The sequence below is a fragment of the Anopheles merus genome, unplaced genomic scaffold (assembly GCF_017562075.2).
Source record: "Anopheles merus strain MAF unplaced genomic scaffold, AmerM5.1 LNR4000535, whole genome shotgun sequence".
In the NCBI taxonomy this organism is placed as follows: Eukaryota; Metazoa; Arthropoda; class Insecta; order Diptera; family Culicidae; genus Anopheles; species Anopheles merus.
In genome coordinates, this window is record NW_024428115.1 from 13966 (window position 1) to 40437 (window position 26472).

Here is a 26472-nt window from a genome sequence, read left to right on the forward strand (position 1 = left end):
CCATGGTCGAAGCCCGCGCCCACCGTCAATTTAAGTGTTGGATCCCAGTTACCACAGGGATAATGGAACACATAGCAACACTTAGCAAGCATAGCAACCATGCGGTATAAAGGAGCCGATAGCTCATCACCGCTTTACTCTTAAGTTGACTTTCAAATACAAAACTTTAACTAGAAGCTGTGTGCAATAGTCCGAGTAGTTCGGACACATCAATTTGGCGACGAGGATTTTGAAATTTTGAAGCACAATGAAAGAAGCGATGGCAGAACTACAGCAAGCAATCCTTTTGATGACGGAACTCCTGCAGAAGCTAGCACAGCCGAACAATACGGAGCAAACTCTCGAATCCTTGGCAACCAACATCAGTGAATTTTCGTTCGACCCGGAAAATGGAATCACTTTCGAAAAGTGGTACAGCCGGTATACGGATCTTTTCGAATCGGATGCCAAGAATTTAGACGATTCCGCCAAGGTACGCCTGCTGTTAAGGAAGTTGGACACACCATCACACGTCAGGTACGTCAACTTCATCTTGCCGAAGCTTCCCAAAGACGTCGATTTTGCTGGCAACGTCAAGATACTATCGCAAATGTTCGGCACACACACCTCCATTTTTAACAAGCGGTACAAGTGCCTCCAGCTAGTAAAATCTGAAGCAGAGGACATCATTAGCTACGCAGGGAAGGTGAATCGTTCATGCGAAGATTTCGACTTCAAAAATATGAACATCGATCAGTTCAAGTGCTTGGTGTTTGTGAGTGGCCTTAAGGGTCATGCCTACGCCGACACGCGTCCAAGGCTTCTTTCCCGGATTGAATGTGAAACAGCAGAAACTCCCGTGAATCTTCAGACCTTGATTAACGAATATCAACGACTCGTTAATCTCAAGGAGGACACATCGATGATTGAGCGCCAGTCAAGCTCGAAACAAGCGGTTCACGCTGTCCAGGAGAAGGGAAGGTTTCATCATCCACACACTTCAAAACGGAAGGTAAGCTGCCTCGCACCCCTTGTTGGCAATGCGGATAAATGCATTTTGTCCGGAACTGTCCGTTTTCGGAGCACCAGTGCAAACAGTGCAACCGAATTGGCCACAAGGAAGGCTATTGCGGCTGTTATTCCAAACGGCAGACAGTTCCAGGCGGAGGGGAAAAGAAAACATCGAATCAGTCACCATCGAATCAGCCATCAAATCAGCAAACGAATCAGCCAGCAAATAGACAAAACAACCCTCGGAAAGTCAACGCTAGAGGAGTATACATCGTGAACCACATTGTGAACCACATCGCTAACCGTTCCAGTAACCGAAAGTACGTGCCTACTTTGATCAACGGCGTGGCTACCAGGCTCCAACTGGACACAGCAAGCGATATCACGGTGATATCAAAGCAAACCTGGAACAACTTAGGTAACCTTTCAATCATCAAACCGACGATCCAAGCAATCAACGCGTCGGGCAAACCACTTCATCTGATGGGTGAGTTCCAGTGCGACGTCAGCATCAACGGAAAAACTGCTCGAGGCAGATGTTTCGTCACGACGACTGCCAACCTCAACCTTCTCGGCATCGACTGGATTGACCTGTTCAAGCTGTGGTCAGTTCCTCTCGACTCCGTTTGCAATCAAGTAACGACGAAGTCGATCGATCAGCAGATTAGTGAATTTCGAGCAAAGCATGCAAATGTTTTCAATGATTCACTGGGACACAGCAGGAAATTGAAGGTAAAGCTTTTTCTCAAACCAAATGCTAAACCTATTTTCTGTCCAAAGCGCCCAGTCCCTTTCAACACCATTCCATTGGTCGATGCTGAACTCACACGATTACAATCTATGGTTCGAGGATCCTGTCGATTTCTCCGAATGGGCTGCTCCCATCGTGGCAGTGCGCAAACCTAACGGTCGAGTGCGCATATGTGCAGACTACTCGACGGGGCTAAACGAGGCGTTGGAACCAAATCACTATCCGCTTCCGACGCCGGAGGAAATTTTCGCCCAACTCAACGGCAGCACCGTTTTCAGCATCGTCTATCTTTCCGATGCGTATCTGCAGCTTGAGGTGGATGACGACTCCAAGAAGCTGCTCACAATCAACACGCATCGAGGATTGTTCCGGTTCAATCGTCTGGCTCCCGGAGTGAAATCTGCGCCGGGCGTATTTCAACGTGTGGTGGATGGAATGATAGCAGACATACCTGGTGTCCGCTCTTTCATCGATGATGTCATCGTGTTTGGAAAGGACATCAGCTCACACGCAACGTCACTCAACCTACTCTTCCAGCGGCTCAAAGAGTATGGTTTCCACGTGAAGGCTGAGAAGTGTCATTTCTTTCAATCACAACTCGGCTATTTGGGGCACATTGTGGACAAACAAGGCATTCGTCCAGACCCCGAGAAAGTGAAGGCTATTGCTGCACTTCCACCGCCAACCAACGTTCCCGAGCTTCGATCGTACCTGGGTGCGGTCAACTTCTACGGTAGGTTCGTGCGCAACATTCACGAATTGCGGCATCCAATGGACCAGCTGTTGAAGAAGGACGTGAAATGGCAGTGGACCCCGGCATGCCAACAGGCTTTCGACCAGTTCAAAAGGACGCTTCAATCAAACCTGCTGCTAATGCATTACGACCCTAAGCTTCCAATCATCGTGGCTGCGGATGCATCAAGCACAGGCATCGGGGCAGTCATCTTTCACCAGTTCCCTGATGGCAGCATGAAGGCAGTACAACACGCTTCGAGGACGCTCGCACCCGCGGAGCTTAATTATGGACAACCAGAGAAGGAAGCGCTTGCGTTGGTCTATGCAGTGACCAAATTCCACAAGTATCTGTTGGGACGCCATTTCACACTGCTGACTGACCACAAGCCACTACTTTCCATCTTCGGTTCTATGAAGGGGATTCCCCTACACACTGCGAACCGACTACAACGGTGGGCTCTCACGATGCTGAATTACGACTTCGAGATTCAGCATGTATCCACCAACGAATTCGGATGTGCAGATCTGTTGTCCCGACTGATCGACCAGACCATCCAACCCGAAGAAGAATACGTTATCGCTGCGCTGAGCATTGAGGAAGATTTGGTAAGCATTCTTGCTGACACAACAGAAAAGGTTCCTGTTTCATTTGCAGCATTGCAAAAGGCTACAACAACCGACGCCACACTCCAATCTGTTGCTCAACACATACGCGACGGATGGCCCAGCTGCTCCAAGAACCTTTCCGCTGCAGTTCAACCGTATTTTCTACGACGGGAATCGCTCAGCATGATTGACGGATGTGTCATGTTCGGCAACAGAGTCATCGTTCCGGCCCAGTTTCGACGAAGGATCCTGCAACAGTTTCATCGAGGCCATCCGGGAATTGTTCGGATGAAGGCAATTGCACGAAGCTTTGTGTACTGGCCTGGCATCGATAACGAAATTGAGGATTTCGTAAAACACTGCAATCCGTGTTCGACTGCTGGCAAGACTCCCACCAAGACCACGTTGGAATCTTGGACAGTACCTACCAAACCATGGTCGAGGATCCATATCGACTACGCAGGTCCGGTAGATGGAGTTTACTTCCTGATCATAGCGGATCCCTACTCCAAGTGGCCTGAGGTATACATGACCAAAACAACAACAGCGAAAGCCACGATCAAATTGCTGAAGCAATCATTCGCAACATTCGGAGTTCCGGAAGTAATCGTTTCGGACAACGGCACCCAGTTTTCAAGCCACGAATTCTTGACGTTCTGCACTAGTGAAGGTATTCGACACATTCGAATTGCTCCATACCATCCACAATCTAACGGTCTTGCTGAAAGATTTGTGGACACGTTGAAAAGAAGCCTTCGAAAAATTCGCTCGGGGGGAGAGACGCTCGAAGAAGCTCTAGTCACTTTCTTACAAGTGTACCGCTCCACTCCTTCCAGTGATCTGGGTGGAAAATCCCCGGCTGAATTGATGTTCAACAGACCTCTTCGTACTGTTTCCGCATTGCTACGGCCAACCACAAGTGAAGATGGTCACACAGTGCGAAGAGATAGAACATTGCAGAACGATGCGTTCAACCGCAAGAACGGGGCTGTCAAGAGAAGTTTTCAGCACGGAGAATCGGTTTACGTAAAGGTTCATCAAGCAAATTCTTGGCAATGGAAACCTGGCACCATAATTGAAAAGATCGGTTCTGTCAACTACAACATTTTCCTTGAGGATCAACAACGACTGATAAGATCGCATGCCAACCAGCTCAAGTCGCGCTTCACCGAAACCAGCCAACATACCGATCAGTCTACTCCACTATCTATCTTTTTCGACAATTTCGGGATACAATTTCCTGTTGAAGTACCATCAACCGAAATTTATGCAGATGTTTATTCACAGGATGAAGAAGCAGTAGCCGTCAGCCAGAGCAACTCCTTCTTAACAGAAGATATTTCAGAAGATGAACACGAAAACAGCGACGGTTCAATGGTCGTACCAGTAGACAACGAACAAACTCCTGTACCAGTAGAACTAAGCGAACAGGCAACAACCACAATGGACAGACCGCGACGAACAATCCAACTTCCTGCTCGCTTCAAGCCCTATTGGATGTTCAAACCTTAAGGGGGGAAATGTTGGATCCCAGTTACCACAGGGATAATGGAACACATAGCAACACTTAGCAAGCATAGCAACCATGCGGTATAAAAGGAGCCGATAGCTCATCACCGCTTTACTCTTAAGTTGACTTTCAAATACAAAACTATAACTAGAAGCTGTGTGCAATAGTCCGAGTAGTTCGGACATATCATTAAGTATGCTGTTCAATCTCCCAACAGCTGTGTGCCAGTACCCCCTCCTCCCGGTCATCAGTTACCATGTACAGGAGCCTCATCTCATCTTTCCCCCGATTCCCCTAATCCGCCACTGTCATGAACACCTTCCTTTCTTTGACCAATGAATCATAACATTCCGGAAGACAACACAGACTTTCCAGTATGCCGGTTTCACAATCAGCTTGCGTTCTAGATGCCGGCGGAACGGTATGTTGAGGAAAACGAGCGCCGGGCTGAACGTGATAATGCGAATAAAGGTTCTGTGCGTTGCACAGCAAACCCTCCAGCGTGAGCTAGCGATTCCGTAGTCATTTTTACATTGCAGCGTTTGAACTCATTGCGCTTTTTTGGTTTGATTTGAGAAAATGCAACTTCATCGCCGCAATGTTTGTTAACGGTTTTTTTAAGCGCCACAGCAGCTCATCAGCATTGACCACACGCGAGAAAGAGATAGCGCTATGGAGCGAAAAAGCACGGACGACGGCTGACAGCGATTGGCCGTCTGACGCACCAACACAACTAAACCTTCGACAGCCCCCTCTGGCGAGGGGTATGAGGCAGAGTCAGGGACGGGCAGCTGGAAATGCTGCTCGACAAATTTGCCGTAGGAGGGAAAAAGAAGGCCTGAGAAAATGCGCGAAAGGGCATGATTTCTTCCGTCGCTTTGCACAGGGGGAAATACGCTGGCTATCGTAGTTTTGGCTGAAGTCTAGCGTATTTTTTTGCGTATTTTTTGACACAAAACGACGCAAAAAACTACGCAGGAAACTGCTCGAATTTGCGTAGCGGGATAGCAAATACAAAATATTTCTTTGTAACTACGTGCAATTTTTTGTTTCTATTGAGTTTATAGAAAAGATGAGATATATTAACAAAAGATTTGACAATTTGTTTAAGCACGAAATGTAAAATCATGTGAGTAAGAGTGTAATATGTTTGATGACTGTTACGATATGTTCGATTTTGGGACGGTTGCCATGTAGTATCTTTGAACTCGCGTTGGCCAGGGGTGACCTTCAAACATCGTTTAAGAAAGGTCATCGTTTTCCAATTTAAGCAAAACTGAGGTGGATGACCAACGTCACATGCCAGGTGAGGGTGGATGGAAAACTCTCAGGACCTTTTGCTACCACCAAAGGTCTGCGCCAGGGGGACGGGCTTGCCTGTCTCCTATTCAACTTGGCGCTAGAGAGGGCCATCCGCGACTCGAGGGTGGAGACTACGGGAACCATCTTCTATAAGTCAACCCAGATCCTGGCATACGCTGATGATATAGACATCATTGGTCTGCGGCTCTCCTATGTAGCAGAAGCCTACCAAGGGATTGAGCAGGCGGCAGAGAGCCTCGGATTGCAGATAAACGAGGCAAAGACCAAACTGATGGTGGCAACATCAGCGGACCTACCAATAAATAATCCGAATCTACGTAGGCGTGACGTACAGATAGGTGAACGCACTTTTGAAGTCGTCCCACAATTCACCTATCTTGGGTCAAAGGTCAGCAACAACAACAGCATGGAAGCTGAGTTGCGCGCAAGGATGCTGGCTGCCAACAGGTCATTCTATAGCCTGAAAAAACAGTTTACCTCAAAGAACCTGTCGCGACGGACGAAGCTGGGACTATATAGTACCTATATAGTACCAGTACTCACATACGCCTCTGAGACATGGACACTGTCCAAACCTGACGAAACCCTCTTAGCCGCGTTCGAGAGGAAGATGCTCAGAAGGATACTTGGCCCCGTATGTGTGGAAGGACAATGGAGGAGCCGCTATAATGACGAGCTATACGAGATGTACGGCGACCTCACTGTCGTACAGCGTATAAAGCTCGCCAGGCTCCGGTGGGCTGGCCATGTTATACGCATGGAAACGGACGACCCAGCCCGTAAAGTCTTTTTAGGTCGTCCACAAGGACAGAGGAGGCGTGGTAGGCCCAAATTGAGGTAGCAAGATGGCGTGGAGGCGTCCGCCATTAAGGCCGGGATAACGGACTGGCAGACGAAGGCGCGAGACCGTGAGCGGTTTCGGACACTCCTGAGGCAGGCCAAGACCGCAAAGCGGTTGTAGTGCCGGATAATCGAATCGAATCGAATCGAGGTGGATACTGTTTGTAAGCGGGATTTCGGCCCTTGATCGTCCAGGCGATCATAGAAACCTTTAAGAGGTTTCTCTTACTGGAAACGTTGGAGTTTAGAGGCCTTACCTTGGGCAGGGGGACATATCTAAACTCTTTAAATGAGAACTCGATAGATGTAGGATGGGCATAGTCCTATCCTGACAGTCCGAACGAATCTGACTTGCCATGATCGGAGTTGGTTTTATTTATACTCAAAAGAAGTTAAGGGTTTCTCACAGTTGGTTCCGGGTTTTATGTTGGAAAGTTATTGTTTTCACTCAGCTAGTTACGTTTGTCTTTTGTTGACAAGAACGATGGTTCTTGTCACTAAGTTCCTGTTTTGGGTTTAATGCTTCTACTTTTCCTGCTTTGGGTTATAATGCATAAACTGTTCCTGCTTATGTTGTACGTTTCGGTTGGTTCTGTTAAGTGTGTCACAATTGTTTTTATATTAACGGTGTGGCTTGAGCTCTTCCGGGTGTGTATGGTATGATCTGATTTACTGAATGTGTTATAATGAATGTGTTACAACGGTGTGACTTGGCTTTCCAAAGTGTGTTACTATGTGTCTATGGCTGATAGTGTGTATTACAATATGTTCTGTATTGCAGATATGCTACAAGAGCTCGAATCTCACGTAAATTGTCCATGCAGCTCGTATATAATGAGTAATTAACGTGAAAATTGCAAAAAAAAATAATTTCCTGGTTTTTATCCTCAAAACGTAGAAAAAAACACTGAATTTTTAACGTCCGGACTAATATCGCCCACTGTGCACTCAACCGGAACCCCAAACGCAGCGGTATATATGCATTATACCTTGACCGCTGGAGCACCCGGTGTGCTAGATGAACTGTCATAGAATAAAGCTCTCTTCTTGGCGCGACATTCAACTGAACAGACGTAAGCCACTGACTTCTGTGTATAATTAATTCTGTGCTCTTCCGAATTGTGCTAAATATTATTAAAACGGCCAATTAAACTTCCGCCACCCGTAAAACGCTTGGTCGTTACAAATTATAGAATAAATTTACGGAATAACACGGAAGAACACACTTAAATCTATGTTTTAATGTTAAATACGAACTCGCAAGCCCAAAATATATATTTAAAGAATATTTAATTAAAAAATGTGGTAGATAAATTAAATGAACCATTTTAAAAACTGTAAACAGTGTTTGAATCCTGGGACTTTACGTCACGTGACGAATTGTCAAAAAGCACTAGATTCCATCATCTGATATTTTTAAATCTATCGTGTAGGGTTGTATGGCTGAAATTTAGTTTACGCCGTAGTGTACCGTAGCAATAGACGATGCGCAATCTCAGATTGCGCATATATTCGTTTTATCAAAACATATGTCATTTCGCTTAGCCAACCCTGAGCTATAAACGTCATTTCCATACAATTTCAGATTGCGCCAAGATTGCGCATTAATTTTCAAGATTATATGTCCGAGATATATTAATTTTTTTTGACAGATAAATATATCAAACCGACCCGTTTGACAGATAAATATATGCGCAATCTGACATTGCGCATTGTCTATTGCTACGGTTACGCTTCGTGTGACGTCCATATAACCCAGTCAAACAAATCTAAGGTGGATTTAAAAATATCAGGTTGTGGACTCTAGTGCATTGTGAAGATTTTGCATTGTGGACTCTACCCAGTCAGACAAATCGGACTTAATTTACCCCTATGTTACCGCTAAATTACCGGTAATTTAAGAGTAATTTAATGGTAAATTAGCAGTCGTTTATTTACCCACTCGAGCAGTTTTGACAGATCATATTCCTCTATTTTCTTTTATTTTTCGGCCAATTCGTTGATAAATAACACGAAATTTATAATATTGCAGTTTAATGGTTATATTCAATCATTTTCCTTAACTATAAGTTAACGATTACAATGTAGTTTTTTTAGCAATTTCGACTTGAACAGCCGCTTCACCCGGAGAAGGTGATGCACAAATAGCCCTAATAAACGCAATTTCTCGGCTATTTTTACATTTAACAGTTTTGAACACATCGCCGACGTCTTCTTCCACTAAGTGATCATTAATACAATACTTTTTTTGTTCTTATTTATATCTTTTACTGCAACAAACGACAACACTTCGTACCGCTAAATTGCTCTTAAATTTCTGTTATGACCAAGGTGGATTTAAAAATATCAGGTGGTGGACTCTAGTGCATTTTGACAATTCGTCACTTGACGTAAGGTCCCCAGATTTCAAACTTTGTTTACATTTATTAAATTTGTTCATATAGTTTATCTACCCCATTTTTTCGATTAAATATTCTTTAAAAATATATTATGGACTTTGCGAGTTCTTAATTAACATTAAACATGGTTTAAAGTGTGTTATTGTGTGTTATTCCGTGAATTTATTTTATAATTCATTGTGTTTTCAACATTTTTGATGACAAAAACTAAGAAATCATGTTTTTTTTTTAATTTTCACATTTATTCCTCATTATGGCCGCATGGACAATTTAAGTGAGAGTAGAACTCTTACTCACATCGTTTTAAATTTCGTAAATAAAAAATCATCAAATCTTTTGTTCATCTATCTCATTTTTTCGATAAAATCATCGACACACAAAAATGCGCATAATAACAAAGAAGTCTGTTCTACAGGCGGTCCCCGAGATACACGGTACCTCTTATACGCGGATTCGGAGATACGCGATTTTCCAAATTTGACAGTTTGAGCAAATTGTACTTATTTGATTCATCCATTGTAAAATACCAAATAATTTCGGTATTCAACGAATGTAAAATAATGTTTAAAAAAGTTTAAAATTGTTTAATTCAGTAGAAACATATCAAATAATTAATTTGGTGGCGAAAACCATTCCCTATTTGCAAAATTGCACGAAAATTAGTGATATTTTGGCTAGCAATCACAAGATTCGATTTACGCGGAAATTCAAGATACGCGGTATTTTGCGGTCGTTTTCGGTCTCTTTTAATCGTGTATCTCGGGGACTGCCTGTATTTGCTAAGCTTTGTGTGCAGAAACCAATGGTTAACGGTTTTAAAATGACGTGAAGTCCCTCAACTATGGCGACCCCACAAAGGCCCTAACCCACCACCTGATATTTTTAATCCACCTTGGTTATGACAGATAAAAAACTGCTCGAATGGGTAAATAACACAAGGCTGTCTGACTGGGTAGTGCATTTTGACAATTCGTCACTTGACTTAAGGTCCCCAAGATTCAAACTTTGTTTACATTTGTTAAATTTGTTCATATAGTTTATCCACCCCATTTTTTCGATTAAATATTCTTTAAAAATATATTTTGAACTTGGCGAGTTCTTAGTTAGCATTTAAAATGGATTAAAATGTGTTATTTTGTGTTATTCCGTAAATTTATTCTATTATTCATTGTGTTTTCAACATTTTTGATGATAAAAACTGAGAAATCATTATTTTTCAAATTTCACATTAATTCCTCATTATCTACGAGCCGCAAGGACAATTTACGTGAGATTAGAACTCTTACACACATGATTTTACATTTCGTGCATAAAAAAATATCAAATCTTTTTTCATATTTCACATTTTTTCGATAAAATCAATACACACAAAAATTCACATAATAACAAAGAAGTCTGTTCTATTTGCTAAGTTTTGTGTGCGAAAACCATTAGATAACGGTTTTAAAATGACGTAAAGTCCCTCAAATATGGCGACCCCCCAAATACACTTATCCACCATCTGATATTTTAAACAACCTTGGACAAATCGGACTTAATTTACCCCTATCTTACCGCTAAATTACCGGTAATTTAAGAGTAATTTAATGGTAAATTAACAGTCGTTAATTTCCCCATTCAAGCAGTTTTTACAGATCCTATTCCGTCCTCTATTTTGTTTTAAATTTTTTCGGCCAAATTGTTTATAAATAACACGAAATTTATTATATAACAGATTAATGGTTAAATTCAATCTTCTTCTTTATCTTTTACACACGATTACAATGTATTTTTTTAGCAAACTCGACTTGAACGTCCGCTTCACTCGGAGGTGATGCACAAATAGCACTAATGAACGCAATTTCTCGGCTTTTTTTACATTTATATGTTTTGAACACCTTGACGTCTTCTTCCACTAAAAGATCATTAAGACAATCTTTTTTTTTTTCTTATTTATATCGTTTTACTGCAACAAACGACAACACTTCGTACCGCTACATTGCTCTTAAATTACTGTCATGACAGACACAGAACTTTTCGAATGGGTAAATTAACAGAAGGCTGTCTGACTGGAAGCTCATGTGAATTCTAATAATGGGGCCCTTCACGATTCTAGTAAGTTTTTGGTATGGAGTTTGACAATTGGAGGCTGAAATCATGTAAACACTCCATACAACACCACACAAAAACTAGCCTGCAATTTTCAGTCTAGATTATCTAGCCTCAAAGCTAGAATTAGATTCGAGTGCCTGCTCGAAAACACAGTGTTGTTTATATTTACCCCAAGGTGCATCAAAGAGATGACGTGGTGGAATCTGGAACCAAAGTGTATGTAGTCCAGGTGGTCTCGTAAAATGTCTATAAAACCAAATTTGAATATCACTTTTTAACAGGATGGGTAAAAACTTTTGTTCAAACAAGCTTTCTGAAGGCTTGATGACCACACAAAACACTCTCAAAATCTTTATTCATAAACAGAAGCGATAAAAACAGCCTTCTAAATTTATACACCTTGGGATAAGCCCACCTGTATATTATACACACTTAGATAGCTGCCCGAAAACTGCTATACAATGCAAACAGCTGACAGGCTGAAATTTCAGCCTACGAACTTACAACGGAAAGGGCCCCAATTGTGGTAATATTCTGCCTTAGGTCTTCCTTCTTCTGAAAATATTTATCTTAGCATTTAAATTCAATAAAATAGTAATCACTGCATTTCACATCTCGAAGCAAAGCACGTTTTTCTACAATTTCTATCACTTATAATTGTTTTTGTTATTTTTATTATTCGATGTTTCTGTCCCCTAAGTATTGTTTTTTTTAAATCAAGATACACATTTTCTTATCAAAATGTATTTTAAGCAATATTTTTTTAACATAAGGTTGCAAATTTGGATTCAATGCGAATGATGAAACATATAGACTTTTTTATTTATGTTTTATTTGTATTTCACAGTTTCGATTCATTCATATTCATATTCTATTTGACTTAGTTTGTAATATTTTCTTGTTTTATTTACATGCTGCATATCTGAAGCATGAACCTCACATTTTTCATGTTTTTTCCATTTTTGGGGCCCTTCACGATTCTAGTCAGCTTTTTGTACGGAGTTTGACAGTTGGAGGCTTAAATCATGTAAACACTTCATACAAAACCACACATAAAACTGGCCTGCAATTTGCAGTCTAGATTATTCTAGCTTCGAAGCTTAAATTAGATTCAAGTACCTACTTGAAAAGGTTTTCATTTATTCCAAGGTGCATTTAAGAGATCAGGTGATGGAATCTAGAATTAAATTGTAGGTGGTCCAGTTGGTCTCATAGCATGTTTTTATAACCAAATTTGAACATCACTTTTTGAAAGGAGGATGAAAGCTTTTGCTCAAACAAGCTTTCTTGTTGCCTGACGAATATACAAAACACTCTTAAAATCTCCATTCAGAAGCAGAAGCGATAAAAATCAGGCTTCTTAATATATACAGCTTAGGATAAATCAGATTGTATATTATATCGACTTAGTTTGTTGCTCGAAAACTACTATACAATGCAAACAGCTGACAGGCTTCAATTTCCGCCTACAAACTAAAAACTGAAAAGGGCCTCAGAAATGGAAAACAACGCATGATTCTTTCGGATAAAGCCAAGAAAATTAATAAATTAAATAATAAATGTAAAAGTAACAGAACAATTATTTTGCCTTATTACAGGTACGAGAGATATTTTGGTGCCGAAGTCTTAGTTTGACCGATAAATGCCAATCGAGATTTGACAGTATTTTCCTGCATCTAATAAGCCCTTTATACCCATTCTGATTGCGAGGATTTCTGTGAGCTCGCAGACTGCTCGAATTTGTCTTGGGTTATTATTTTACAAAATGTCACTTCGATTGGTAAATGGACTTTGGGCCTGCTCATTGGGAATGTCTTAGTTGATATAAATCACCATTAGGTTGAATCTTTCAATTTGATGATAATATAGCTGCCTAACAGGAAATAACAACTCTTATTTAATATATCTTAGCAAAATGGCAGCCACACGAAGATTGCAAAAAGTAAGTTGGTTTTTGTAGAATTACTTTCTGATATTTCGTGGGCGTAGAAGTGTATAGTAGAAAACATAATAAAACAATAGTTATTAATGATATTGATAGGAATGAGGGCTTAGTGCGGCCTATTAAAGTTATCAGTTATGTGATTAATAAACTTACACTCAATTAAATAGTTCAATACATTACGAATAGTACAAATTTTGTTGTTGTGTTATAATTTTAGCTATGTTAACAACATGATTTTTTTCTACTAGTAACATGTAGTTGTACATCCACCGAAATGTTCTATGTAATGGTTCTGTGGCTCTTTTTTCATCTGATTTCCTGTTCGGCAACTCTTGTAGGAACTGGCAGACATCCGATCGTCAGGCATGAAATCGTTTCGTGACATTCTTGTAGATGAAACAATTTACTCCTTTGGACGGGATTGATTGTACCGGTAAGGATTGTGCTTGTGAAGCAAACCTGGGAGTTTGCTTTTTGTATTATTCTAGTTTTATTATATGTACAATTATATTTCCAATTACACACACATACACCCAAAGGAAGTGGCCCAAAGGGTATTTCGAGGATTCCCCTTCGTTGTAAAAAAAAAACACACGCACATTCCCCGATACATGCAACTTCACTATACAGGCTGTCCCCGAGATACGCTATTAATGTGGACCGAGAGGAAACCGCTTTAGTCGAATAGCGCTATTTTCAGTCAAATATACCAAATTTGTATGTAATTGGGTATGTAATGGCAATGTAATGTGGTTTTAACCATAGAAGCACCTAGAAGAGGAACCACGGGAGACTATTTCTACAGGGATTCTCCAATAAACACCACACTCGATATACGCGATTTCGCTGTACGCTATGTTCTAAATTTAATAGTTCTTTAAGCAGATTGTACTAGTTTGACACATCGAATGTCATATGCAAAATAAATTCCTTTTTGGTCGAATTTCATAAATCATTTCAAAAGGTATAAATTTTTTATCTTCAGTTGTAATAAGATCAAATAACTAATTTAGTGACTAAAATCTATCACTTCAAGCAAATTAGCTACAATTTGACTGAAAACCTCGAAATTTGACTTAAGTTAATATTTGAGATACGCTATTGCTCCCGGTCTGCATTAAGGGCCTGTGTCTGTGCTTCATCGCATGCGATTTTATCGCACGTGCTGTCAAACAGTCTTTCGTATGATATTGTGATTATTTGTGATGATTTTATTAATATAACGATTATGAAAACTTAAGTTGGGATTGTTCCTACAAAACACTACACATTTACAGGCCTATTATATTGCGTTCGACATTCGAGAAGATTCACTCACACGTTCATTATGTTCATTTTCGTATCGTTTTGCTAGTGACGTTCCGCTTCGAGTAACTCATCGGCAGATTCGAGTCGACGAAGTAAAAATCGGTACTGTATTGCTCGAACAAGAAGGTGCATTCGAGAGATTTTCTGCCGACAGCTCAAGCTGTCGGAAACGCGCAAATTTAATCTTACAAAGAATTTAAGCCACTGTCTACGTGTGTAATTAAGTTTACCATAAGTTTATCAACACTCTCATCACTCATATTTACTTCATTTCCAACAAAATTACGGGAAAAATGATTTTAAGAAGTGCTGGATCCGTTTGTTTACACTCACTCCCACCGCCGGTTGCTTCGACCAACTGTCTAACACACGGATGCTAGAACAAAAATGTCGACGAAATCATCGATTCGAATGGCGAAAACTGTACAAATTTATCTCCCGCTCGACTCGAGTGCTTCCGACGGAATCGAATGTCATTCGAGTAAAATAATAGGCCTGTTAGTTTGACAGATCAAATCGGATGCGGTGTCCGACGAAATCATAAAATTTTGATTCCGTCGTACGACGAAATCACACGTCCGAGGTTATCTTTCAAATCTCATATAAAATTTTGACAGGCCTTCCGATAAAATCACATCCGATGGAGCACAGACGCGGGCCTATCAGCGTTTATCGGGGAATACCTTTTCGCTACTTTATAAATTTGACAGTTCTTCGAGCAAATTGTACAGGCCTCGCTACACGACCCAAAAACACAAAATCTAAAATCTTTACGTCAAAAAGTTTCCGGGTCGTGTAGCCGCGTTTTGTGTACCACCGTGCACACATAACCACTCTCATATGAACCAAGCGAAAACTTGTGAACAATTTTCACCTAATGAATATAGATACTCTTTTATTATGTAGAGAGGGGTTGACTGCCGGTTATACGCGTGACTTCACGATTGTTTAGTTGTGATAATGATCATATTTTTCCTTTTCACATCTACAATGCGGTCATTTTGAGTTTACGGGCTCCTGTCCAAAAGATTTCGGATGAGGTGTCAGCTCTCAGAGCTGAAATCTTTTTGACGTAAAGTTTTCGCCTGCCCCCCCTCCTTGTCGCCCTTTTGAGTTTGACGAAAACTTTTTGACTTTTCGATTCACGTAGCGGGCCCTTACTGATTTGACACATCAAATGTCAAATGCAAGTAAAATTCTCCTGTTTTCGAACATTAAATCTAATTTAAAAGGTACACAATTGTAATCTTCTGTTTAAATCAGATTGAATTACTTATCTAGTGGCTAAAACCTACCATTTCAAACAAAAATTTACTATCATTAGCAATAATTTGACTGAAAATCCCGAAATTCGATTTACGCTAATATTCGAGATACGCTATTACCTCCGGTCCGGATGAATAGCGTATATCTGGGAATACCTGTATATATATACACAGGTGTCCCCCGAGATACGACTGTATTTGGGACCGAAAAAAATGTCCCAAAGCAAGGTGTAAGTCGAAATAGTCGTATGTCGAATATCTGTGAATATAAAGTTTATAACCGAAATTGCAGAGTTGATATTGTGTATTTTATTCAAATAATGTTGGATAATATATTAATTTTATTACAAAAGCCGTTTCCACGATATAAATACCCAAGATCGGGTAGTTGTGGAATCTTTGGAAATGTGTGTAACGGTTATCAGTTCAGAAATTTAAAAAAAAATACATTAATTTCTTGTCAATCACAAATTTTAACTGTCAAAATCTAAATCATCGTATCGTCCAAAGTGGGTTAATTATACAGGTGGGCTTATCCCGAACAATTTGACAGCCGTGCTGTAGAAAAATGAAAACGAAATGACAGGAGGGGATTCGATCATTTGTTGATGTATGCGTGTGAATTTCAATGGCTGTTTCGATGTCTCGTAGTGTGGGTGAAAAACTACGTATCATAATCGAATCCCCTCCTGTCATTCGTTCGTCCAATATGGCCTTCCCGCCAAACCTATAAGCCCACCTAGTCCCTATACCCACTTTGGTATCGTCGCATCTCGAGGGGTCGTAACTCGAAGTACGCCTGTACAGGTGTGCCCCAAAAAACGACTGCATTTGGGACCGAAAAAATGTCTCAGAGCGTTTCTACCTACAACGAGAAATCAGCTGAGAAAATAACTGACAGCATGCGCTTTTCGGAGCTTAAACAGTCATTATCCGATATACGCTATCGTACGGGCGTAGCGTATCTCGAGTTTTCGCGTATAGCGGATACCTATGGAAAAATAGTTTACACTACCGGTTCGAGGGTTGAAATATCGCCACAAAGTTTTGCATTAAAGTTTTTTGTTATAAAACAGGTATCTTCTGCACAAATTCAATGCAAAATGCATTAAGAACATAAAAGAAATTCAAAAAGAGCATAACATATTTGCAAAAAACACATGGAGCTGTCAAATTTAGAGGAATCGCGTACTGCGAATTCGCGTATATCGAGTATCGCGTATTGCGTGTAATTGCTGTACACACACCGGCGTGAGAAACTGATTGTCAATTCTCTCACAGCCATCTCTCACCTGCAGTCTCGGTGTATGTCGAAATAGCCGTATGTCAAATATCTGTGAATATGATGTTTATAACCGCAATCGAAGAGTCGGAATCTACGAAATTGTGTATTTTATTTCAAATAATGTTCGATAATGTATTAATTTTCACACCAAAAGCCGTTTACACGATATAGATATTCCAGATCGAGTAGTTGTGGAATCTTTGGAAATGTGTATGTAACGGTTGTTCTTCTTCTAGTTGGCGTACCGTCCTACGCGGACATGCCGACCTATACAGGCTTTCGAGACTTAATTCATTACCACGCAGCCGGATAGTCAAACCTTGCTACGGGGACACGGTTCATTCTAGGCTCTAACCCATGACGGGCATGTTATTGAGTCGTTCGAGTTGACGACTTTACCACGGGACCGCCCCTGTAACGTTTACCAGCATCGAAATTGCAAAAAATACTTCGAATTCTTTTCGCAACTTTCATCTTCGAAATACTTCGCAACTTTTATCTTTCAAAATTAAAATCATCGTACTGTATGTTGCCGCGTTACGCGGTTTGTGTTTTCCCGAGGAATCCGCATATATGAATATATCCGTTTAAGTCGAATTTCGGGGTTTTCATCGAAAATATAATTGATTACAGTCGTTCTCCGAGTTACGCGACACTCCAGTTTTGCGAATTTTTATTTTTGACAGTTCATATTTGACTGTACTGATTTGACATCAGTACAATTTTCTCGTTCAATTGCCAAATGAAAAATAATTTTCAAGTTTTCTAAAAGTTTCAAATCACTATAAAGTGATAAATAACCGAATTGTCTACACCAATTGCATTAAATAAGTAATACATTTCAATTTATTCAATCAAAAATCATTATTAATCAAGTATATTTGGCTGTAAAACCTGATATTCGACTTACGCGAAAATCCGAGTTACGCGAATGTCTCCGGAACGCATTTTTCGCGTGACTCGGGGAAAGACGGTACTTGGTTTTTATTAATAAATTTGGTACTTTAATACACATTATCATTTATTTGATACGATTCGTGCAGAATTTTCCTATATTATTCGCTTGCAAGTGGATTTAATTTTTTATCAAAAATGCGGTTTATACTGCATTGACCAATGCATGAAGCAAACTGAAAACCGCGTAATTCCGAATCCGCGTAAGTCGAGAATACTACATAGTTCACTACTTTTGATCAAACACTGTTCACCTCATGACTTAAGTTATCAAAAGTGCGGATTATCGAGCGTGCGGATTACCAAGCGTATACTGTACATTCATATTACGATCAGTACACTTAGACTCTATGCTATCGACCTCTTGAGATGCACATGATTTCGTAATAATTTTGGACACTGCTCTTGTTTTAATCGATAACTGCACTTTATTTCTCTCTTTTCTTGATATTCGTCCACTTTTTTAAATAGAACAAATGAAAAATGTGGTAAAAATTAACAAAAATGACAAAATCCATGGCATGCACCACAACTAAATCCTCAATGTATGCTGCGATGAAACGATTGAAGCTTTTTCATGTGACTGTCAAAACTTTTTCACGGTTTTTGATCAACTGTTGTGGATGATTCGACCTCTCTATTTTACAGATTTTGGATTTGGATCGTTTATTTTAACAGGAATGTTCGTTCCATTGAAATTGGAAAAACCAAAATTATCTTTGAAAGACTGTTAAAATGAGTTTATTTATTCGCGATGCTGGCTAATATAAGGAATGTTTTCCAATGTAACGTAGAGGCCTGAGCCTTATTTTTACCTGTACCGCTTCTTCAATGTAACCGTATCAATAAACGATGCGCAATCTCAGATTGCGCATATATTTATCTGTCAAACGGATCGGTTTGATATATTTATCTGTCAAAAAAATATATATCTCGGACATATAATTTTGAAAATTTATGCGCAATCTTGGCGCAATCTGAAATTGTATAGAAATGACGTTTATAGCTCAGGGTTGGCTATGCGAAATGACATATGTCATTGACATATGATAAAACGAATATACAGGCGGTCCCCTAGATACACGGTACCTCTTATACGCAGATTCGGAGATACGCGGTTTTCCAAATTTGACAGTTCTTTGAGCAAATTGTACTAATTTGACAAATCCATTGTGAAATACCAAATAATTTCCGTATTGATCGAATGTGAAATACCATTTCAAATCGTTTAAACCTGTTCAATTCAGTAGAATCATACCAAATAATTAATTTGGTGGCTAAAACCACCCCCTACTTGCAAAATTTCACGAAAATTAGTGATATTTTGGCTGGAAATCACGAGATTCGACTTACGCGGAAATTCGAGATACGCGGTATTTTGCGGCCGTTTTCGGTCCCTATTAACCGTGTATCTCGGGGACCGCCTGTATGCGCAATCTGAGATTGCGCATCGTGTATTAATACGGCAACGCAGAGGGCTGAGCCTTACTTTTAGAACTCTTTCACACTGGACGAATATGACAATTCCCGCGTTTGACGAACTTTGCTCATTTTCAAATTTATGAAATCAGGCAGTTCGTACTGCTCGTGCACGCTGCATGTTGTGAACGCAACACGAACTTATTCGGTTACGCGTTGAAACCAAAATAAATAACATGATAAAAAAGGTATGTTTCAATTGTTTTACCTAATGTAATTGTTTGCAACACTAGTAAACAATTGTATTTAAAACATATTAACATTGTTTGTTAGGCCACATGTCATTTAAATTGTCAAGTTCGCGAGTATGTCGAGAGTTCGTGCCTATTTCGGATTATAGAACGCGCGAATTGTCACATGGCCATATTGGACGGACGTATGACAGGAGTGGATTCGATTGTGATTCGCAAAGTGGGTATAAAGGCAGTGGCAACATTGATCGGTTGCTATTTATCGGACGAAATTTGACATGGGATTTGACAGATAACGTCGGACGTGCGATTTCGTCTTCCGACGTTATCTGTCAAATCTCATATAAAAATTTAACAGGCCGTCCCAAGGTGGAATGTATAATGAGGTGTAGTTATAGCGCTTTTGGCGATCCCCCCCGATTTTGACAGATGGTTTTCCGCTTGTATATGTATTGATGGATTGTTTACGTTTTGCATGGTCAATATTTGGTGGAGATCAATTTGGGTGAATATTTTAGTTTATTAGAACACAGCCCGTGATTTAAAATGGAAATTTTCCTTCGAGAACTAGAAGCGTTCGCCAAACGCGGAAAACTAACTGTCAGTTTTCTTCGTCGATTCTTCTTCTACCTAGCTGTCAAAACGGGCTTATAACTTGACCTGATATCTTTACGGTCCTTGGGCCGTCCGATAAAATTGCATTTGAAAAAGCGTTGCCAGGGCCCTAATATACAAGCTTATCCGAACGATGTGACAACTACACTGTAGAAAAGCTAAAGAAATGGTTAGCCACATGAAGGGGCGGTCGCTTGATAGTGTGGGTGAGTACTTACTTACTTACTTATCCGGCGCTACAACCGCTTTGCGGTCTTGGCCTGCCTCAGGAGTGTCCGAAACCGCTCACGGTCTCGCGCCTTCGTCTGCCAGTCCGTTATCCCGGGCTTAATGGCGGACGCCTCCACGCCATCTTGCCACCTCAATTTGGGCCTACCACGCCTCCTCTGTCCTTGTGGACGGCCTAAAAAGACTTTACGGGCTGGGTCGTCCGTTTCCATGCGTATAACATGGCCAGCCCACCGGAGCCTGGCGAGCTTTATACGCTGTACGACAGTGAGGTCGCCGTACATCTCGTATAGCTCGTCATTATAACGGCTCCTCCATTGTCCTTCCACACATACGGGGCCAAGTATCCTTCTGAGCATCTTCCTCTCGAACGCGGCTAAGAGGGTTTCGTCAGATTTGGACAGTGTCCATGTCTCAGAGGCGTATGTGAGTACTGGTACTATATAGGTACTATATAGTCCCAGCTTCGTCCCGCGACAGGTTCTTTGAGGTGAACTGCTTTTTCAGGCTGTAGAATGACCGGTTGGCAGCCAGCATCCTTGCGCGCAACTCAGGTTCCATGCTATTGTCGTTGCTGACCTTTGATCCCAGATAGGTGAATTGTGGGACGACTTCAAAAGTGCGTTCACCTATCTGCACGTCACGCCTACGTAGATTCTGATTATTTGTTGGCGGGCCCACTGATGTTGCCACCATCAGTTTGGTCTTTGCCTCGTTTATCTGCAATCCGAGGTTCTCTGCCGCCTGCTCGATCCCTTGGTAGGCATCTGCTACATAGGAGAGCCGCAGACCAATGATGTCTATATCATCAGCGTATGCCAGGATCTGGGTTGACTTATAGAAGATGGTTCCCTAGTCTCCACCCTCGAGTGTGGGTGAGTATGTTATTGAATATTGTTGAGCAGCGTGCATTTACACTGCACGACAAAATCGCACGTCCGACGTTATCTGTCAAATCCCATATAAATCTCGTCCAATAAAATCGCATCCGATAAGCGTTGCCACCGCCCTTAGTGTCGTTGTACACTTCTAACTATCGTGTTTTATAACTGTCTTGAACTTATTTTGATGCTGAAAGAAGGTAAGGACTTTACTTAAATCGCCTTTATTTCATTATCGTACAGCAGGGATGTAAAATTTTTCGGGATAAGCCCATCCGTATAATATACCCACATTACCCGAAGTATACGGGCTACGAACGGCGACTAGTTTGGCAGTCGGCGGTAGCTTTTATTTGTAGCCGCAAACTAGTCCGTCACGTCTGGGGTAAGCTTTACTGGTAAGGGTTGGGTACACACTCTGTCGCATGCAATTATAGCGAGTACGGACATTGTACCCCGGCCTTAAAGGCCTTATTAGACGGAGGAAAATACTGTCATTTCTCGTTTGGCATTTATCTGTCATACGGACGTCACACGAAGCGTAAACTTTGGCGTAAACTTAATTTCAGCCATACAACCCTATAATCTTTTGACAGGAAGTTTACACTCTCCCATACAAATCAAGCGTAAACTTTTTGAGTTTACGCTTCGTGTGACGTCCGTATCAAACTTAGACTTTGGCACAAAATACCTCTCGAACGTGTAATAAGGCAAGAGAAATGTTCTGTTACCTTACACATTTAATATTACAGCAATTATCCGCAGTACGCGATACTCGATATACGCGAATTCGCAGTACGCGATTCCTCTAAATTTGACAGCTCCATGTGTTTTTTGCAAATATTTTGATTTTTTGAAATATGTTATGTTCTTTTTGAATTTCGTTAATGTTCTTAATGCATTTTTCATTAAATTTGTGCAAAAGATACCTATTGTATAACAAAAAACTTTAATGCAAAACTCTGTGGCGATATTTTTCAACCCTCGAACCGGTAGTGTAAACTATTTTTCCATAGGAATCCGCTATACGCGAAAACTCGAGATACGCTATTGCGCTCGGTCCCGTACGATAGCGTATATCGGATAATGACTGTACTTGATGGGTTTTTTTAATTCTTACGTAATGACTTATTCATTTCGGCCAGGTTTCTTAAAAACGTTTTAAATTATTTGAATTATTTTAAAATCTTAAGGGCGGGGGACAATGTCCGTACTGGCTAGTGTTATTTTTGTGAACGCGTACGCCACTTAGCTTTGGCGGGTGGAAGCTAGAGGCTGGTATAATTTATCTGTCAAAAAGCGTTTTGGGTCGAGGAGGCTATAGTTTTATCCAACGATGGATAGAGATTGAAAGCTAGGGATAAATGTTGCCCAGCGCATTGTTTGAATGACGATTTGTCCAACAACATTCGACGGCCGAATTAGTAATATTTTATGGACGTTGATCAACATTTCAAACGGCATATTGATTGCCTGTTCGAAACTTGATGAGACAACAAAATGAATAATTTTGACACATAAATTATACCGACCTCTAGTTTGCGCTGGTCGCCAACAGATGCGTTAGTGATAATTAAAATTATTACAGGCGAGTACGGACAATGCCCTTATGTCGGCCTTAATGACGCAACTTTTTTTGTGCATATGCCCTCATTTTTTATGAATATTTTAGTATGATCTCGTTCGCCATTCATTCTCTGGCGTGTCATCACATTTCTGTTTGCGGCGCACACTGTTAAAAAGGCATTACTTGGAAGAGTCATTTGTGTATTTTTTTTTAATATATTATGTTTAATACATTCTGAGATTTCTAGCAGATCATCGTAAGGCTTCATAATGAATTGTTCATAAAGGATATTTTCCGGGAAATCATCTGATACTCACGTGTTCCATTTATCAGTAAGCCACTGTACATACCTCACAAATCATGGGCTATACAAATCTGACATTAAATTATTTTTAATTTAAGCTTGACGACGGTTTAGCATTGCCATTGCCAGCAGTACTGGCTTGTTTTGGCGACGTTACTTGTTTATAAAACCAATAATGTTTTTTTTCTATCTTTACTTAAGGATAACGTCCCCTATAACAAAGGAGCTTTTAGAATAGAGATAAATTTTCCAGCCGAATACCCATTTAAAACCACCAAAGATTTCGTTTAAAACCAAAATATATCACCCAAATATTGATGAAAAGGGTCAAGTTTGTCTTCCGATTATAAGTGCCGAAAATTGGAAACCGGCAACAAAACAGACCAAGGTTAGTAAGTTTATTAAAATTAGAGATTACAGAAGGGAAATAAATAAATTATCTTTTTCATTCTAGTTATTCAGGCGTTAATAGAGTTGGTCAATGATCCCGAACCTGAACATCCTTTACGTGCAGACCTGGCGGAAGAATTTTTAAAAGATAGGAAAAAATTTACAAAAAATGCTGAAGAACATACCAGAAAGCACAGCGAAAAGCGGCCGGAATAAAATAATAGATGTGGATACAAGATGCTACACCATCAAGATCATCTGATGTTCATCATTGGAAAAAACAGTTGTAAATTGTAAAACAATGTTAGGGAGATGATACTTACTATTCGCTTAAATCAAATACATGCGTTATCTGAGCGACGATAAGATAATCATTGATACTCTCTTCGATAAACGTCACATGTGTTTAGTCGAATCCAACAATCTGAAAAAAATATTTAAAACAATAATCATAAAATTCAAATTCTCCTGTGCCTATGGCAAATTTGGTCTTTCTCATTCAGAAGGGAAAGCGGGGCGATATGGTGAGTGGGGCAAATGGGCACCTTTTATTTAGGCATGATTTCACAGCAAAGATACATTCCAGTGCTCGAAATGTATTGATTGGAGTGTTTTATGAACATCATGTAAGTGTTATATTCCTTAATAACAAAAAACAGGAAATCTAAAATAAGCTTTTGCATATTTATGTAATTTTTGCCACTTCGAAAATAAGCTTAAAACAGTATAACAGGGATGCTATTTACATGGTATGTTTATGAAGATATGATATTAATATACAATTTGTCTGAAGAGAGCAAGGCCATTGAATGTGTATTTTTACTAATATTTTAAATATAGAAAATGCTTCACGTGGGGAAAAATGGCCAGTTACGCTTGGGGCAAAATGGATAGATGCTTTTGACATATGACGCTCGGTGAGGGTATGGTCAAGGATTGTGTAAGAATTAGTGATGCGCGTTGCGTTCCGAACCTGCCAGGTGCGATCCGTTTCAGCATTCAAGCATCCGGACCGCGATCCTTATTTTTAACCCAAGCAGGTTCAAACTGAACCTGTTGCTCCCACCGTTCTTTGCGATCCGACCTGAACCGACTGTTATCAACGATCTTATCGATCCGATTTGAACCGGCTGCTCTCTGCGTTCTCTCGGCGATCTGTGCTGGGCCGGATGCTCTCAGTGCTCTTTGCGATCCTAGAACGCACGACATTCTACTCTCTTTGGATTGGTGAGCCGGTTTGCCGGTTCAATTTAAACCTGTTTCTCTCAGCGTTCTTTTCGATCCAGTCTGGAACGCACGATCATCTGCTCTCTTTCATACGATGGGCCGATTTGGTACGTACAAAGGAAGCAGATAAAATCTGAATCTGTTTCTTTCAGTGTTCTTTTCGTTCCGGTAAAGAACGGCGTTCTCTTTTGCTTCTATCTAGTATGGACACACACACACACCACCACACACACACACACACACACACCACACACACACACCACACACACACACACACACACACACACACACACACACACACCACACACCACACACCACCACACACACACACACACTACACCACACACACACACACACATACACACATACACACATACACACACACACACACAACACACACACACCACACACACACACACACCACACACACATTCTGTCTATGTAAGTGATAACAGCGCGGCCGTACTCTCCCAGTCAAAGAGATAACGGTACAACACCTGAGCCGTGAAGCCAGGATAGAGGTTTGTGATTGGTGGAAGCTAATCGCCAAAATTTAAAGAGACAATCCTGCACTAGCGTTAAGCGCAATGAATGAAATGTTTCTCTTCTGCAATATGGATGTTATCAGTATAGGTGCGTTATTTGGACTGCATTGTGGTAGTCAATTAATTGCTATGTGTCTGGTGCTAAGCTGCTTCGTTGCGCATGCATCTCCAATGAACTCGTTTGAATTTTTACCTTAGATCTTCTTTGTGCAACTAAATATTGAGAATGCATGACATGTTTATCCTTCCGCAATAATTTCTTTAACGCCGTTTATCGCCCCGTGAAACAGCGCTATACTTATGGACAATTAAAGTGCACTACCGGACACTTTCACACGGGTAGTTCACCGTGCAGTATAATGTCAACTCTATAGAAACAACTTAACAGTCTATGTATTTTTATATAAACCAATGTTATTCGATGCTATCTGCTTCTATTAAGAAATATTAATACAATCATGTAGTGTAATTTAGGCCATACGAAATTTAAAAAGCCGATTAAACTTGTAAGTTTTTTGATTTTGCATCAAAATTTCATATGCGTTGCAACAAATTTTTGATATACTTCTTTATTTAGAAGTATACAAAGGGATAATGATTAATTTTAGTAAAAACAAAAACAACAAAATGCCTTAACCTCTTAATGAAAAAGGAACTGTATAGCGGGCTACTTAAGTTAAGCGGGTATTTTTAGTAGAAGAATAGTTTTACACATTCAGTAAACTATTATTTAGCTTTGTTTTAATTGAAACTGTGTGATTACTGCACAAAAAATATAATATACAATATTCAATGAATACTTTCAAGTTAACCATACATAAAGTGAGCAACTGAAAAAAGCGTAACCATGGCAGGTCATCCTGCGTTCCCATGAACCTGCGTTCCGCGTTCCGTTCTTTTTCTCCAGATTGGCAGGTTCGTTCCGTTCCTCAATTTTCGGAACTATTCTCATCACTAGTAAGAATGAGGTCCCGTATTGTAGAACGATTTGACAAATAGCCAAAAGTTCGTTACAGGCAGTTTGACATCTAAGGGCCGTAGCA

General features: G+C 40.4%; 1 protein-coding gene and 1 pseudogene across 1 annotated transcript; both read left to right on the forward strand.

The window, feature by feature from the left end:
- The first annotated feature begins 247 nt into the window (after nucleotides 1-247).
- Nucleotides 248-3269, forward strand: LOC121602608 (uncharacterized protein K02A2.6-like). Its single transcript, XM_041931360.1, has 4 exons — nucleotides 248-991; nucleotides 1132-1595; nucleotides 1771-3082; nucleotides 3132-3269. Exons 1-4 carry the CDS (start codon nucleotides 248-250, stop codon nucleotides 3267-3269), a joined length of 2658 nt encoding a protein of 885 aa, XP_041787294.1.
- A 9605-nt stretch (nucleotides 3270-12874) lies between these two features.
- LOC121602607 lies at nucleotides 12875-24028 on the forward strand (annotated as a pseudogene).
- Nucleotides 24029-26472: the final 2444 nt, after the last annotated feature.

What these genes read in the sequence shown, in the direction of transcription:
- LOC121602608 (XM_041931360.1), top strand. Translation starts at nt 248, where the DNA reads ATGAAAGAAGCGATGGCAGAACTACAGCAAGCAATCCTTTTGATGACG. An exon ending in CACACACTTCAAAACGGAAG is followed by an intron (nt 992 to 1,131) that starts GTAAGCTGCCTC and finishes TCCAAACGGCAG; the next exon opens with ACAGTTCCAGGCGGAGGGGA. An exon ending in TGAGCATTGAGGAAGATTTG is followed by an intron (nt 3,083 to 3,131) that starts GTAAGCATTCTT and finishes TTTCATTTGCAG; the next exon opens with CATTGCAAAAGGCTACAACA.